This window comes from Aulostomus chinensis, chromosome 18 (assembly GCF_037954235.1).
Source record: "Aulostomus chinensis isolate RoL2024-O1b breed Wild chromosome 18, RoL_Achi_v1.0, whole genome shotgun sequence".
Lineage (NCBI taxonomy): Eukaryota > Metazoa > Chordata > Actinopteri > Syngnathiformes > Aulostomidae > Aulostomus > Aulostomus chinensis.
The window spans coordinates 13415001-13433397 of NC_141337.1; the positions used below are offsets into that span (position 1 = coordinate 13415001).

General features: G+C 42.1%; 1 protein-coding gene across 6 annotated transcripts in view; it reads right to left on the reverse strand.

The window, feature by feature from the left end:
• Positions 1-18397, reverse strand: part of cacna1ia (calcium voltage-gated channel subunit alpha1 Ia) — a 163182-nt gene that overhangs the window by 100749 nt on the left and 44036 nt on the right. For all 6 annotated transcript variants that reach the window (XM_086186136.1, XM_086186134.1, XM_086186133.1 and 3 more), the window contains exon 2: positions 11499-11763. In XM_086186136.1, coding sequence (XP_086042262.1) covers positions 11499-11746 — 248 coding nt within the window. In that variant the 5' untranslated portion in view covers positions 11747-11763. The remainder of the gene's footprint in view (positions 1-11498; positions 11764-18397) is intronic.

Consider the following 18397-nt stretch of genomic DNA (forward strand, 5'->3'; position numbering starts at 1 on the left):
TGCACAAAAATAAATTGTGCAAATCGTGCACATTGCTGAGGGGTTGTAACAAGACCCCGTTAGCTGTTACCATGCTATTGCTGTTGTCATCATTGTTTCTGTTACTTTAAGTGTTTTGAAAGAGAAATGTCCTTAGTAGGACCTGGTCAGTGTTTATGGAAAGCTGTGCTATTGCTACATGCTAATGCTACTTGTTTTAAATGAAATAAAGATGCGATTTTACGGCTTGCAACAACATATATAATTATTTTCTAAGAACGGTCAAAATGTTTGTGTGGTAAAGATGTCTGAAAACTGGAAATATTTTTGGGTTGGTGGTCTTCACACAGCTCTGCCTATTTACAGCACAAAAACTATTAATCACAGGAACCTCTACATCAATCTCCCGTAAACCACGTGCAACAGATTACCGTATATATTCTCAATGGTTAAACAGGACAGTAAGTATAAAGAATGTGGCCACGCAAATGAAAGCTCTAAAATTCCAGCTTTCACTTTGTCACCTGCCAGAGATCGAAGAGCTATACAACAGTCTCCAAACTCCTGAATGCAACAATAATATTTATTTACACTTTTTTCTCTCAGCATAGTTTGACACTCGGCCACTCAAGGAGTGATACAGTATATCTTACACAGGAAAAAAGGTTTGAGTATTTAAGGTTCTGGTGTCAGACACCCAGAGTCTACAGTGTTGTTTTGTTGTTCAGTCAGACTTCATTATTGATCGCTCGGGAGTGGTGACATTTGTCCATGCGCTCTTTTGCAGCATTCAGCTGCAGCCTCATACATCTCTGCCTGAGCGGAGACGAGGAGGTGGACGCAATGACCTCATCAGAGACAAACCAACAAGTAGGTTGGTGTCAAGTTCAAGATCACGACACAATGTTCACAGACTATCGCAAAAGCCGGTGAAGATGTTGCTTTCCTAACTTCTCCAGGTGGCTAGTCGGCCATTGCGGTTTCATGATTGTGCTCGCAGTCACTTTCTTTCATCACTTATTATTGTGAATATATTCAGTGGTGCTCCGAGGAGGTCAGAAGAAGCAAAGCCAAAGAAAAAAAAAGAGCCTCACTGCAGTGGCGAATGACTCATACAATTTATATAGCTCTCTGTGGATAATAGATGAGAATAGCAAACTACAAAGTACTCACTAGGATAAAATGTACCCTGCAGTTTGCAGTGATGGAGCCATTAAATGACTTATTAAATTCTCTCAAGAGTCCCAGTTTGTGTAAAGCAAAACTTCTGAGTTGAGCTGACATAAAGAAAAGGAAGGCATGATTTTTTTATAAGTTTTTTTTTAAACTTACATGTTTCTATGCACATGCCATCTTACGCTATAGAGTAGTTGTGTGAGTATATCGCCATGTGCCGTTTCTTCTTCCACACCTTCGACAAATATCTGTGGGGTTTATCTATAAGCAATCTGCCCTGCTGTTAGTTGAGTTCTGACGAAACAGGCACTTCTGTTTGAAGTATCACTGCACTGCAAAGCATATAGCTGAGCACAGTGGTGAAGCAGTGGGTGGGTAATGTCAGCCAACCATCTGAATGTAATTCTCCACTGAGAGTGTGACAATGAACAAACCCATAACCCTGTTATGGCAGCAATTCAGGTACGGTGTAGATAATCCGTAATCCAATAGCACTGAGATATGATAGCTCTCACACACACACACACACACACACACACACACACACACACACACACACACACACACACACACACACGAGCACAAACAGAAATTGTCAAACAAAAAAAGAAATGCAACATATAAAGGATAACATAAAGACTCTGTGCAGTTTTGATGAGTTTGTTAAGAATCCACCGATGTTATTCACAATATTAGGATTAGGAGGCAACAGGAAGGCAACTGTTATGACGGCACGTACCACGCAACTCCAGCTACGTGACTGAGAGGCTCTTCCTTTTCGCATTCTTGCCTGTGGGATGTCGATCCAGACTGTGTCCATTTTTAGTTACTGATTTTACTTACGGTGTTTTGGTTATGGTTGGTATGGTATGGTTTTGGACATTATTGTAGTCTTGTGGTACAGCCAGCTGCCTCTGCTCTTTGCTCTTGCAAAGCAGAATGCAGGTAGCGGATATGAACGTTAAGATTGTCCTCAATTAGCCTAACGAAACATCATTTAGCTTAGCTTACAGAGGTCAAGTGGAGTCAAGTCAATTTTATTGGTACAGCACCAAATCACAACCAAAGTTATCTCATGACACTTTACAAGTAGAGCAGGTCCAGCACCTCACTCTGAATGAATTTCCACCCAACAATCCTCCATCAGCAAGCACGTCCTGCAACAGCGGCGACGAAAACCTTCCTTTTAACGGGCAGGAACGTCAAACAGATCCAGGCCCAACGGGAACGGCCTTCTGCTTTGACAGGTTGGAGGTCAAGACTCTTTAGAGCACCCTCTGCTGGAGAAGAAGGGAGCTACCTCAATATGGTCAGACGAGCTCATAAAGACATCACCCTGAACTGATAAGTAAAGTTCCAAGGCAAACTTTTCTCCCCACCTACAAACCAACATTCAAGCTTTGAATAAAATCAAGTAAAAGTAAAGTAGCATTCCATACTGAGTTGACTTAACTATGAATATAAAAGTAGCAATTCTACATGATGTCTCTGTATTCCAGTGCTTGGAATGTTGAACTCAATGTTGCGTTAAACTGGTGTGTTTCAGTTTGGCTGCTCTGATTGTGTCATTTGAAGCTCTGCAACATCTTCATCAGGTTTTGCTGTGTTTTCAACACAAAATCTTTTTTAATCAATATAATGGAGTAAAGGAGGTAGTGTGGTCTTCTCGCAGAGAGGGGAGTGAAGTGTCACTAGTTCCATCCTCACTTCCCTGATGTCCAAGTATCCTTGAGCAAGATACTGAACCCCTAATTGCTCCTGATGGCCCTGCAATGGACTGGTGACCCGTCCAGGGTGAACCCCGGCTCTCGACCAAAGTGAGCTGGGATAGGCTACACCCCCCCCCATGACCCTTAATGGATAAGTGGTATAGCAAATGGATGGATGGATGAATAATGGATTAAAAATTGAAAAATGTAAAAAAAACAACAACAACAACCACCCTCGAGTAATGTAAAAGTAATATAATTACCATGGCGCTATGGTTGGCGCGGTCTAACTTGAAAGGGGTGTCGATTTGGTCTGTTTTATAAGGAGGGAATGTGTTCAACTCTCCAAGTAAGAACTTAGTTGAACTGCTCAGACTAATTCTCAGTCTCGGTAACAGCAGAGAGGTTCTTAACTGAGAACTTCCATGATTATTTGTGTGACAATCGCACATGCTGCGGTCCACATATTGGACATGGACCATCGTTTTAGTTTTCACAGAAGTGAATTCATTTTCTTAAGTTGATAAGTTAAAAAAGGGAGTAACTAGATCAGCTGCTAACAGTGTAGTGCCGTATATTTACCTTTTAATGTTGTCAAACCTGTAGCTGATGCTACACTATAAAAAGCACATGTTAATTACAAGCTAACTGCTTTGAAAGAGTAACGCATGTGAAAGAGGTCACTGAGAGTGTGCATGCACTGAGGCTTGGTACTACAGTAGTCATTAGAGTCACTTTAAACCCTTCATTTCTCCTCCAGTGTGCCCCTTCTCATCTCTGCCTCCTAACTCACATCGCACAGGCACTAATGGAGTTTGGACTAGACCTGAGGGAGACAGAGGAAGGAGGAAGGAAGGCAAGGAAAGGAGGAGGGAAAGAAAGGCAGAGGGAGCAAGAGAGTGGAGATTTTTATTTTTTTAGCATCAGTATTAGTACTAGTATTAACATTAGCACTGGGATTTATTTTGGAAGCACGAGCATTAGTATTCTAATATGTTTTATTTATCCTTTACAGAGGTTTGTCTCATTAATGTTTGCACCTCTTTTAAAAAGGAGACTTTCCCCCAGGCTAAAAGGAACAACAGTTAATACTCTACTTAAGCAGAGTCTCATTAAAAGAAGTGGAACACTCGTGTTATTACATAAGATGAAAGGATACATGCAAATTTTGGAGCAAACGACATTTTAAGGAAGAGGGATATGGAAGAAGGGAGTGATTGAAAGTGTGAGAACAAAAAAGCGAAAAAGGAAAAAAAGTGACAGAAAAGAGACAGACAAACAAGCAGAAGATGAAAGAGAGACACAAAGAGTGTCGTCGTGAATTTAAGACAGACTTCTATTCTTTAATAAAAGATGTCAACACAAGTCGAAAAGACATTCAACAGCGCGCACACACACAGACCCGTCCATCATGTTGCACACATACCTCACAGCAAGCAAAAGAAAGCACATCAATCTGGCATGATTGAGCTGCAGCAGAGCAACTTTCCCCAACTAAAACCACATGAAACAGCAGGACAGACAGCAAAAGTTAAGAGAAAGACAAAGAAAATACAAGGAAACGGCAGGAAGAGAGGGAGCCAGAAGGTGAACCAGAGTATGTGATGTGTCCCAGGTGTGTGCTCTATCCTCAGCAGTAGTTAAGACCAAAGCAAGGCAACGCCTCAGCCATCCGTCACCATGGAGATAACAAGCTGTCAGGGCCAGAGAGGATCATGGGCCACAGAGGGCGGTCACTCTGCTTGAACACCGCAGGAGCCAATCAGAGGAGAAGGGGAGAAGGTGAGATAATGTGAGGAGAAATATATTTACTGGCATCAGGCTCTTCAGTGGAAACAGGCAGATGAAAATAGATACAGAGGAGAAACCAAGAGCAAAGAATAGACTGGAGGAGGAGGAGGAGAGGATGACAAGAGAGGAGTAGCAGAGGCTGCAGAACATGTGACAGTGTCAGTTGGAGGAGAGAAATATTGTGAAGAGCATGTAATTGTAATGATGTTTGGATGGGGAAGAAAAAGGGACACTGGCTGGAGCCGTATCAGTCGGCTTCTAGTCAGCGACTGCTACCAACATCCCAGCGGATCTCTGAAATGCTGCACACTGCCACTAATTACCCTGAATTTCCATGTTGAAGATACAGCTTAAATGCGCCTATACAGTACAGCGCTGCCACTTTGCAATGACAATTTCAAGCATTTAGAAGTCTGGGACACTTCCAGGAGACTGGCTGGACAAAATGTACGCGGTGCACAGAATTGTTGTCTGTTCCCTCTTTTTAATAGACTGGATATGATATGGTGCCTGTGTGTGTGTGTGTGTGTGTGTGTGTGTGTGTGTGTGTGTGTGTGTGTGTGTGTGTGTGTGTGTGTGTGTGTGTGTGTGTGTGTGTGTGTGTGTGTGTGTGTGTGTGTGTATACAGCACATTTATTTGTGCACTGTAAGAATCCATTGGAGAGCCAACAAGGCTGTATGAGGACACATCGAGCCACTGGCCACAATAAAATACTGGAACTGTAGGATTCTACAAACCACTGATACGTATAATTGCAGTGTTTTATGATCCCATAATACATTTTATCCCAACATTTCAGTGTCTGAGGCACTTTTGAATGGATGTAACACTGTAAAACTGCAACATGATGTCATGGAATTGTGTATAAATAAGCACTGCCACTTCAGGGTTCCTGAATATTTTTAAAACTATATTTATTTTTGATAACTTTGGTACAAATTCTTCAGGCCAAACGATCTCAAATGCATGTGTACATGTGAAAATAAGGCTAAAAATTGGTGTCAAATTGAAGCACCATCTACTTAATCACGTTTAATGACGATGGTGCTGTTCGATACAAAATGCACTTTTATCTAAAGTAAACTTGTGGGGCATTTTTGCTTTTATTTGATAGTGCAGCTGGACAGGAAATATGGGTGAAGAGGTCAGAGATTGATATGTGGGGCACGGGGTCATAGGCAGGGGCCCCCGCAGAGGGCATTGAACTACCAGACAAACAAATAAACACCCATTTCAAGATAAACCCAAGATTCCTTTCAGTCCATGTGAACTGAAGTACATACACAGTTCACCAACTTGTTTCGGAGAGCTTTTAATGTGTAACCACGTCGCCGTGACTCAATGCTCTCTGCTGTTCTCATCATCATTTATAGATGTAAAGATCGAGTTTTAACCCCTGGTATGATGAGGGTCTGGTTCATGGTTTAAGAGACTGACATGGACAGTGGCCTCCTACTTGAAGGCCAGGTGTGTGTTGGACCCATCTGCCATCATCCCAGACTGATCTTAGCATAGCTGCAGTACTTCAGCACAATAGCGTCTTGGCTCTTGTTAGAAATGTTGAGAAGAAATGTCTCTTACTGCATGGATACTGAGATGACACATTTTTGGTTGCAGAACTGTACAATAATAACATTTTACTCTCCAGACAATGACGCATCTGATCTGCTATCAGCGTCTAAAAACGGTCCTGACATCCACGTCATGGAATAAAGTGACGCTGCGCTTCTGTTCAATTGTATTCCTTTGACATTGCAGGTACCTGGCTCTTATAAAGACTGAGGACGCGAAGTGGAGGGGGATGACGACGGTGATGATGTGTGACACAAAAAATGCGCACTGACCCATAGGAGGAAATTAGGATCGTGAAACAGAATGATATTGGAAGAAGTAGAATAAATTTGTCAGGAAGGAGAGGCCTTTCCAAACATAAATTAAGGGGATTTCGTTAAATCAAACATCAGGAAGGATTGAGATTAAAAAGAAAAGAAGTTGAATCCTAACTATGAAGGAGAGCGTTCATGTATATTAAATGAAATGTACATAGTGTGCACTCAGAAGAGCATAACAATAGAGAGTGACAAGGAGTGTGTAGGGTGAAACACAGAGAGGTGCTCCAGGTGCTCTGCTGCAGGCGAGTGTGGGAGAGCACTGTTGTGTATGTGGGAGTGTGTGCGTGTGTGTTTGTGACAGTGTGTCACTGAAGGCCTCTCACAGCTACTGAGAGGAAGACAGAATTATTGATCTGCAAAGAGATATCGCAACAACGACTTATTGCTTCACAAACAAACACGCACAAAAAAACTCTCAACGCGTACTCCACGAAGCCCGAGGAAAACGATGCACTCCGTTTCATTCTCATCATATTTTTGACACAAAAAAACATGACACCCCGTAGTTCTGGTAAGTACATGCTGTTCTTGGTAAGTACATGAACAATGAAATAAATCTATTAAGGACAGTCAATACACACACTAACACACACATACACATCAGGATACAACTCCAGTCACATTCTCAACTAAGCATAGGGAAAACAGAGCAAGCATAATCATCTGATTTTTGATGCAAAAAAATGTGTCACTCTCCAGTTTTGCAAAATATATGCAGTTTTTGGTAAGTACATGGCCAATACAGCAGATCTATGCAGTACACACACACACACACACACACACACACACACACACACACACACACAAGCTCAAATCACTGACCACAAAAAACCTCCAGTTCAATTTAAGTCCTTCACAAACATTAGATGCACACGCACACACATCAGCTTACTTCCACAAAGTAAAGGCACAAAGCCTATGAAGTATTTCCTTCCCACACACACACACACACACACACACACGCCTCAGCAAGCTTAAAATCTGTCTATACTAATGCAGTCACAGTAGGAAGAAGTAACACATCACTAACCACTATGATGACTAGTGTGTGTGTGTGTTTCTTGCTTTTTCAGCTGATTCCATCACAAGTAATTCACCAAGGTTTTCTCTTAACCGTCTCTGAGTTCCAGCCAACATGGGCAACCAGCAACCGAAAAGGTGGAATAGAGGCTAATTTAGCATATGTGTGTGTGTCTGTGTGTGTGTTGGTGTGTTTGTGTGTGTGTTCCCCAGCATGTTGTACCCTGTGGCATGGAGCCAAATGAGAGCAGCGGAGAGCAGCCATTAGCAAGCAGTGTAAAATCCTTCTAAACCCTCTTTTCCTCCCAACATCAAACACTGTCTGAAAGGCAAACACAGAGTCTGGCTGTCCGGTTTTGACAGCCTACACTCTTCCCCTGTCTGCTTGATTTTACAAACGTTGATGCATTGGCCTGGCAAGACTGTCGGAGAGACATTTTACCGCGTCATTAGCCTACCTTCACAAGCTGAACAAGTTTAAATGCATGACGAGAGAAAAATCACAAAACAAAACATAACTCTAGCAACACTAAATTGATTCAATATATATATACATATACATATATATATATGTATATATATATATATATATATATATACATATACATATACATATATATATATATATATATATATATACACGGTATAGCTAATTACTCCAACAGATTTTGACGTGTCCCCAAAATGAACAAATAACACACATAAATACAATATTGCTTTGCCGTCTTAAATGTTTTGTAACTAAGACATCTACTGCAAACTATATTTCTTTCAATAGATTTAGTCACTCATCCTCTGACTTCACATGTGTTTTTAAGATGTCATGATCTTGACCTGCTGATTTTAAGTTTGGGATTTTTTTGTTAGTCATGACCATGGATTCTTCTCGTTTTTCCTTTGTGCCATGTTTTAATATTAGTATTCAGTTTTCTTATTTGGAAATGCAGTTCCCTCATGTGTCTTCTTTTTTTACTTCCTTTTTTTTGTCTGTTTCCCGCCTCTTTTGAGTGGTTCACCTCTGTCTTGTGATTTCAGTCCTCATAGGCTACAGCTACGCTCCTCAGTTTTCCAATAAGCACGTCTTCTCTCTCGCCTGTTTGTTGCTGTGAAATGAATTGAGTTTGTATTTTAGTTTGTATCTGACTGTGGTCTGACTGTGGTCTGGCTAGCAGACAGCTGTGTGGTGGCTAACTTCAGGTTAGCTCTAGCAGCTAGCACTAGCAGGGAGCAACAAGTCCAAATGACTGGCAGGTTTTGTGGTCGGCGGTTGGTTCAAAAGCAAGGAAAAAAAATGGAGGTAGTTAGTTTTCAGACTTCGAGCTGAAAAAGTTGTCACTGAAGGTTGTTCAGCTCCCAGCTACTACACATGCTGCTGCCAAAGAACTCATAATCACACCTGAGCCACTTGGTAAGCTCCGCCCACTACCAACCAGCCCCAATAAAAAGATGTGTGCAACTATTACAGTATACTGCTAAGTCTGACAGTCAAGAGCATGAAATTAAATAGAAAAGAAACAAGAAACAATCATCAGAACAGTTTTCCCAGGGAACCATAGATGGAGATTCACGTCTTTGTGCCTCAGTCATGCTTTGCACATAACATAGCAGTGATTAGCAAGACCATGGTGGCTCTCGTATGAATTCTTTTCACCACCCCCATCCTCACTCGTGTTGAGAATGATTTGAGCTCAGTAGCCGACCAAACATAGTCTTTCTTGCTTTAAAATCCTAAGAGCCTAACACGCTGATGAGTGGGAGAGATGTTTGTGTTCGTGCGCGCACACACACACACACACACACACACACACACACACACACACACACACAGCAGTGCGGCAGGCAGCTCAGTGTGGTCTCGTCTTTCCCTGGTGTGAAAGGATCATCCTCAGTCCCACCGCCACTGTCAGTGTAGTCAGCAAACAGACAACTGATTGTTCTGGGCACCAGCTAAAACCACAATGATGCACACACACAAACACACACAAGCATGCATGTTTTATTGTTCAAGGAGTTCAACGCTGATCGCTGCAGTTGTAGTTGTACAAGGATGTCAAACACACTTACTTCAGGATGTCTGATGTATTGGGGTAGCAAAGCCAAAAGATAAAGGAGTGTTGGAGTGTGTGTGTTTGTGTGTGTGTGTGTGTGTGTGTGTGTGTGTGTGTGCGCACGAGCGCGTGTGGGGGGTAGTCAAGACAGATGAATGTAACAATAGAACAAAGAGGAAATACTGAAAACAAGAGAATTTGTGACTGCAAAAGTGGGTGATGGATTAGCAGGATGAGGCTCTAAATAAAGAGCAAGTGGATAAGTTTGGAAGCAGCGGAGTTAATAAGCTCATGAAGAGGAAGGGGGTACATCGACAGAGGAGTGAGAGTAGTGGGAGTGATTAAAAGAGGAGGTGTGTTGGTGAACTTTAAGGACTCTCATGGTTCACACAAACAAAACAGAATGTCAAATGTTACACCCTACCATTGTAATGAAGTACAGGCACGGGGAAAAAATCAAAACAACAATAGCCTAAGAGCAGGGTTATCCAACACATGGTTCACGGCCAAGAGCTGGCCCAATGAAGCACCCAATCTGGCCCACTGGATGTGGATGACTCAACAAATTGTAAAAATTGCAGGCTATCGTTATTTCACTCAGCAGCATCAGCACAAAAGAGTCTGTATCATATTTTCGTCCAGAACAGTACTGGTGGAACTTTGGTTAATTTCATGGTTTGAAGGACAAAAACCTCCTTGCTACGAGCATTCACTTTAATAAATGTGGTGTGATGGTGGCAGCATTACCCCACACATGAGGACATGTATGAAAAACTACAAGTGTTTCTAAATTTGGACAAGTCTTAGAATTACAAAAGACAGTGTAAATCATGACACGTGAATAAATGTTTAATTGGCTTCGTAGAGCCCCTGAGATCTGGAAATTGTAATGCAGGTGTGATATTAAACTGACAATGTGGAAAATCTGATGTTGACATTTATATGTAATTATGCTCTCATTTTCACTGGTTCAGCCTCACTGATATCAAATAAGGCTGTATGTGAATTGAGTTTGACACCCCTTGCTTACAGACGTGAGCAGATGAAATTGAATGATGTCTGAAGATGGCGAATAATTTAGCTAATCGCAGCATGATGAAGATAAAGAGATAGAGTAAAGGTTGCCTTAATGGGTTCTTGTCAATCATGGCGGTTCAATTTTGTTTTGTTTTTTAACGGTTAGAGCATACATGTCGCCTCTGCAATTGCTGTGCTGTCCTTTGAGAAAAGAGAAAGCAAAAGGATGGCATTTATAATTCTTTCATGTCTCCCAGTTCTGCATCAGACTAAATACCATTCGCTCTCTGATCATGGAGATGAGGAGCTTTTTACATTGGTCAAATGCTGACTAAAGCACCGACATCAGCTTTCTGATCCACATACAACATCTGCATCATCTTTCCTGCAACAGTGGGGTTTTTTGTTTTTTCTTTAAGCATAATTTACAATAACAAACACCCATTTTGTCCTGCACCACAGGTTTTTGAATGGGCAACCGTAGAAGCGCTGCTAGCTTGAGTTAAAACGGATAATTGATTGCGGCATGTTGAACAGCGTGCGATAGTTCCTGCATTCTGTTTAGATTCACCTCACCCTTCAAGAACGCTGCTGTCAACATGATAGGCTGGAACACGAGTGTGTTTTCTTTGACAATGTCCCCCTGCTGGTGCCACCAGAGCTGCAGCCTCATATCAACTATAGTCAACCTCATACTACTGAGACCAGAAGCAAACCCCCCCCCCTGCAACCTTTTTCTCTTCCTTTTCAAATAAAAAGCTGACTGACAACATGTTTAAAAATATGTTGACGTTTTCTATGATAGCAAAAGTACAGGACTTTTAACACAGAAGAGGCCAGTTCAACCAGAGAATCAAAAGGATATGGGCTGGAGACCATACGGATGCACCAGCTACGAGGGCACGTGGTCTGCTTAAGGCAGAAGAAGACCACGGGTGCCAGCTCTGGGAAGGGCACGACAAGAGTGCTTAGGTCACTTCCGATACTGACATCATCACCTTGACCCCCTTCTTCAATGATGTCATCAGCCTGCGCCGAGCCGTATTCGTCACTCCGCCCTGGCACTGCTGAGGAAATGTTCCCCAGTGGCACAGGACACTCCTCGCTCGTCATGGCAACCCAGCTGAACTCTGAAAGAAAACAGGAGACGAGAGAGAGATTAGAGGGGTGGAATAATATATCGGCTGCGTGCATTTTGATTAACATTCCATGATGCGAACAGGCCCGGAGCTTTGCAGTCATTCCTGCAGACCAATCAACGCCGTAACGTCCCCTCACAACTCACAGATATTTGATGTTTGTGGTTTTCTAAAACTGAAAGCCCATTTGTGTCTTGCTGCCTCTTTGACCCCATAAAAAACAAACTGCTCTTATCACAAACTTAGCATTGCTTACTGATAGCAGGCACCTCTCTCAATCACTCACACACACACACACACAGGTATGAGAGAGTAAATCAATGTCAACAGTCATTGCACATTCATTGACAATTCATTTAGTCGCTTTACAGTGTTGTAGGAGACAAAATGGCTTTGCATGTCTCAGCACTCACTCACCCGTCACTTTTATATTTGATATAGCGTGATGGGATGTTTACCAATACATTATTCATTCCATTAGTCGTCATCATTTTGTGTTACAGTGAAGCAGGAGCTACATCTTGTCTTGTTGTGTGACTGTCACGGGTTGTTTCAGGACATTTGTGTTTGAGTGTGTGGGTGAAGCCTCTGAAGTGGCGACCCATTTTTCATGTCTCGGAAAAAGTTGTTCGGGTCTTGTGATGCCAAGGAAAACGTGGGAAAGTCCATATTTTGACACGTATCTGCAGATTTTACTGACTTTGAAGGTGGACTGAAACTGGCTGTTATCACAGTTTCTTGGTCTTACTTTACAGTATTCCCTGGAGGCACCTTTGTGCTGTGCCGCGGAAGTTACCCATTAGCAAGCTTGGAATATTTGTTTATTTTTTTGAATAAAAAGGATCACAACTTACAGCACAGCATATATTAGGGCTTTGTAATAAAACCAATACACTACTATACAACAATCCATTTTTTCATTATACTGTATCAATATTAAAAGGTCCTAGAATTGGTACATTTTAAAAAATTGCACAAGGGTTGAAGAAATTAAAATCTTAATTTAACCGTAATTCAGGCACTCTTGGTTCCTTTGTGTTGTTGTTGTTGCCCTTTTCGTAATCCATGTAAGAAGCCAAAGACAATTATCCACATCGCGAACAAATAAAGTTCTACGTATAAGTCTGACTCATGTACCATACTGTATTTGCAATATATCATGATAAAATATTGCAATACCGATTGTATGCTGAGGTCCTTGTCGATACCCGAGCCTCCTAAATACACACCGGTATGCACAAAAACAGGATGAGGTGTGATTTAGTGTCACATTTCCACACCCATCATGGGGCGTAGGATTGGGAGGGAAACAGACATGTTCCCACCATTATCCAGCCATTGTCCCTACCAGTATTGCAGCTGTCCCTCAGTGTCAAGTCTATTCATTTTACATTTTGTAATACCTTAAGTACTGAAAACTTTACTACAATCAGCCTTTCAACCCAAGGCTGGAGTGATGAGACATTGTGGAAGAGAATTAGCTGGTCCCAGATCAGCGCTCCAACTTACCAATCATTTAGTAGCAGTACCATTTTTAAATCACAGAGCATGATACTGCAAATTATTTGCCTTTCAGTGCATTAGAGGGAGTTTCATGTCAAGGAAGATCAAGCCCAATAAAAAAGAAAAGAAAAGAAAGACAGAATGACAAAAAAATATTTTGCTCAACCATCTTTCCAAACATCAAACTGATGAGGTGGCTCGCACAGCAACCCGTAGCAGCTGAAGTCTAAGCAAATGCATAATAACATATTGGACTTGGCAGTCGTCTCGCTTTCAACTTGCAGCCAAAGGAGGCAGCCAGCAAGAGGCATGGAGCCAAACCACGGCTGGACATATGCAGCGATGCACATGCAGTCTTGGAAACACACCCTCTCTCTCTGTCACGCACACGCGCGCGCGCAAGCACACACACACACAGGGTTGGACTGATGGACGATGTCATTGTCTATTTACGAAGGTTGACAGACATCTTGATGTTTGTGATGCTTCCCCTGCACCTCCTCTTTTCCCTAGAAGCAGCAGGAAGCATTTGTTAAATAAATAAATCTATTTTCTAGTGTTAACTCCACTCCTTTTTTGTTAACATTCCTGTAACATTCCTTAATGCGCGCACTTCCTCTCTTCGTTGTTTTCCAGTAGCGAGGACATTCATTGAAAGGTCAGAACCACGAGAGCTGAATGAGCACTTATTTAATATGTCACACCAACAACTGACCAAAGTCCCAGCCAAGGATGTTATTTTGTTTTTTCTTTTAACCGTATGTGAACCCGGAGTGTTTCTGTTAATTGTCATGTAGTCACCTAAAGAGATAGCTCATCTAGAAATGAAAAGTCAGTCAAATCTACTCACGTCATGCCGATGGAACGTCTGGTAATTTTTTTTTTTACTCCACAAAACACTGATGGGAGTTTTCATGAGAAAAGCCGTTGCAGTAATCTCCCAAACAATTGAAGTGAGCGGTGACTGAATTTTAAACAGAAAGAAAGAAAGAAAAAAAAAAACACATCACGCACCCATATGCTCATCCGAAGTGTCCCGAAGCCTCGATGTGCCAAGTTGTTTGGAAAAACATTACTGAGGCCAAGTTTTCAACCAGACAAAAAACATGGCTACATTTCTGGGAGCTACAAGCCACAGTGAGGCTGAAAATATGGTGTCAGTGACATTTTGGGAGATTACTGCCATGGTTTTCTTTTTCTTGTGAAACTTCAGTTATGTTTTGTGGACTTAAGTACTTCACCTCACCTTGTCCAGGTAGGAGGTAGATAGAAAATGTGAACTAACCCTTTAAATTGGCCGTATCCAGGAATTGCAGCATACAAGGAATTAATGAACCTGTTTTTGGGGGGTGATGTCACCACCCAGCTTTAGAAAAGAGAGTCTAAGGATGACAGTCCTTGAATGTTATAAATAGATTATCCAGATTGTAAGTCTGATGAAACATCACTCTGACACTATGGTGCACTAGATTATCAAACTGGAGTCCAGCAGTGCTCGAGCTGTTGTCTTTTATTTCACTGGATCATCTGTCACGTTTGGCCATGAATGTGCGGGTGTCTTTGCCAACAGGTTATGAGTTGATCACCCCCATTGTGAGGATTCGCTGTCGCCCTATTCGCCCCAAAAACTGCAAGACGATACAGTAAAACGCACAGAGGACCATGATACGATTGAGACAGCTGCCTGATCATGTTTGAATGTTCATCTTTAGCGATCTGCGCTTGTATGAGCACAAACATGCATGAGTGGTTTCATTTATCTGCATGTGTCAGTGTGTTTATTTGGGTTAAATCCTACCACTGGATTAAATGCCAGTGAGGGAGCAGACTTTGTTTTATAGGTTGATGATATTAAAGGCTATTCATTAGAGGCTTACACAAAACAGAACAGTGGTTGTTTAGTAGCCAGGATTGCTAACAGTATCAGAGCTAATCCTGGGATGAGATGTTAAATCAGGAGATTTGAAAAACACCCTCCCTCTCTGATTCACTCTCTCCCCCTCTCTCTCTCTCTGTTTCCCTCTCTTTCTCTCTGCCTGATAATCACCTGTTATCTCGTATGTACAGCACATACAAACACATGTTTCTGTTTCTCAAAGCAAGTTTAGCTGTACTAAGCAGGCCCTTTTAATTTCATTTTACCATGGCAACAGTCGCTTCCTGTGGAGGCAGGAAGTTTGTTGTAACGCAGCTGCGTTTTATTTCCCATGGCTTAGAGGTTGTGCAGCTACTAAGTAGGAGACTGCTTTGCAGAAATGGCTGGAAGGGGTGTGTATCATTGTAATCATGTGTGTGTGAGTGTGTGCGTTTGTTCATGGTGCTCCTGCATGCTGGGTAAACTCAATCTCATTGCCGTTTTGTGTGCATAATGATGATTGATGCACATGTGTGACAGAAAAAGTATGTAAGAGAATACACACAAGGTTTTTGCTGCTGCGTTAGCACTGACCCACACAAATACATTCACACTTCATCAGCATACACACACAAATACAAACACACACACACACTCTAACACATTAGCACTCTTAATTGGGGGACTATACAGTTGCCCATTTAGATGCATGATGAGCTAACGGCTGTAATGAACATTAGAGAAACTTGCTTCCACCCTCCTGCAATAACACCCCCCCCACACACACACACACACACACACACACAAATAGACATTGTGATAATGTAAGAAGATGCTGCATGGACAGATAAAAACAAAACATCCATGAAAGGCTCGAGGAACATATTCATCATTCCATATGGTCACTTAAAAAAAAAAAGCTGTTCTCAGTCCTCGCTGGCTATTTATAAAGAGACAGAATGAAGTGATGTACAGGAGATAGAAGGAAATTCCCAGAGAGTTATTACATGAGATCACAAGTGAAGATAGGAAATAAAAGTGGAAAACGAGCTTCTCCAGATCACACAAGTGTTATTTATGAAGCAATAAAGATTAGTCCTCTAAGGTTCTCCATGCTCCGTGATTCCATAAAGCCAAAAATCCTTTCAGCATGGAACTGGAACCATCATCCAGCCTCTTACATTTCTGCGAAGCTGTTTTACCACCCTGCAGTTAAAATGTCACTGTCTAACCAGATGTATGTGAAGCTACAACTGAAATGATGAAGCAAGGCATTATGGATAATGTAGGCAATAACATTTGATATGTAACAGTTGGTCAAGCACAGCCAGGCCGGACAGTAAGAGCTGCCAAGCATGTCAAATGCTCCATCGGGCTTCAACTCAGGTGCTCAATCAAGCAGGTGGTAAAAAATAAGGTGGAACTCATTAGTTCCGTGATTTGGGGATAATTTGCTTCTGAAACATGTCAAAAGTTAAAATGCTTTAAAAAAAAAAAAAAGAAAAAGCTACATCTCCCATTTCCATCCATCCATCCATTTTCTATCGCTCATCCTGCTAAGGGTGGCAAAGGGGGGGGGGCTGGAGCCTATCCCAGCAGCCTTCTAGCGAGAGGTGGGGTTCACCCTGGACAGGTCACCAGTCCATCACAGGACCAACACATAGAGACAGACAACCATTAACACTCACAGTCACACCTACAGTCAATTTAGAGTGTCAATCAGCCTCGTCCCCTCTTGATGTCTTTGGACTGTGGGAGGAAGCTGGAGTACCAGAGAGAACCCACACAGGAACAGGGAGAACATGGAGACTCACACAGAAAGATCCTGTGCTGGAGCCGGGGCTTGAACCCATAACCTTCTTGCTGTGAGGCAACAGTGCTGACCACTGCTCCACCGTGCTGCCTGATACATCACCCAAAGAGTATACTTTGCTGTAAACGCAAGTAGGTTTGAGTTCACAAAAAATGTTTATTATCGCTGTATGTCTGCGAAATGCAGAAAGAAATATCCACGTACACTTAGCTTGATGCTAATGGCTAACAATAGAAAAACTCCCCACAAACATCTGTTTATAAACTGAAGCTCATCATGCAGTATAGTCGACGCTCTCTCCTTCCAGCCGTATGCTAAGTAATCCACAAAAACTTTGATTTGAGCTAAAAACAAACTAATAGCTCTTCTGGTTCCGTTGGTTTAGTTGAACCAACTGTTTCATGCTCATCCTTCCTCATCAGTGCTTGTCCACTGTCGTGTTCTAGTAGTTCACTTTGTTTTTGGATCAAGTATAATACATATTACAAGTATAAAGCAGCCTTGGGGCTTCTGGCGAATCATCATTCATGCTGTTCAGTAGACGTCTCGTGCTGAGTCACTGTCCTGTAGGGCTGCCAGTGATGAATCTATGTCAGAAACTAAAAATAATTAATTGCATTACTTCATAAATGAAGATGAAATACTTAAGGTTTCCATTCTAGAGTGAAATCACTTTGATGGAAGTAGTTGTGCAGCTTTGAAAGCTTTAAAAGTCTAAATCTGCTGCCGACACATCGTAACACATCATTCTCAGTTATTAAATTGCCACTGTGTAAGGTTGCATTATTAGTTTTACAAGTTATAGAGATTGATGTGGGAAGTTGGAGGAGACAATGTTTTTTCTTCCTTTTATTCTTAGACTTTTTCTTTGCCAAGCGTGTGTGTGTGTGTGTGTGTGTGTGTGTGTGAGTGTGTGTGGGTGAAAGTCTACCTCCATGTGTCAGGTGATGTGGGACAATGCTGAGCCCAGCACAGCTGCCAGGGATCCGACTGTCACACCACCTTCACACATGGTCCTAGCGTCTCTTAAGTTCTTTCTCTCCCTGTGTCACAACACAGTGAAGGAAATACAATTGTATCAGTTGAGAACACACACACACACACACACACACACAAAGAACATTGAGTATGTGAGACCACAAAGGACAGATCCCTGATGATTAGTAATGTCCCAGATGTCCGGGGTGTGTGTGAGTGTGTGTGTGTGTGTGTGTGTCAGTGGAAATATAATGCACCACTGGACCATTCCTACACAGACAGTCACTAATGCTATTAGAATCACTTTGGGGCAGAGATCCCTTGAGAACACAACTCAGGCTACACACCACATACTCAGACAGAACACACTCCTCCTCATAACGAACAAACACACTCACACACGCGCTGTCTGTCTCGTCAGCTTTGTTAGGACATTTTTCATCCAGCGGCCAGAGACAAACCAGTTTTGGCACCAA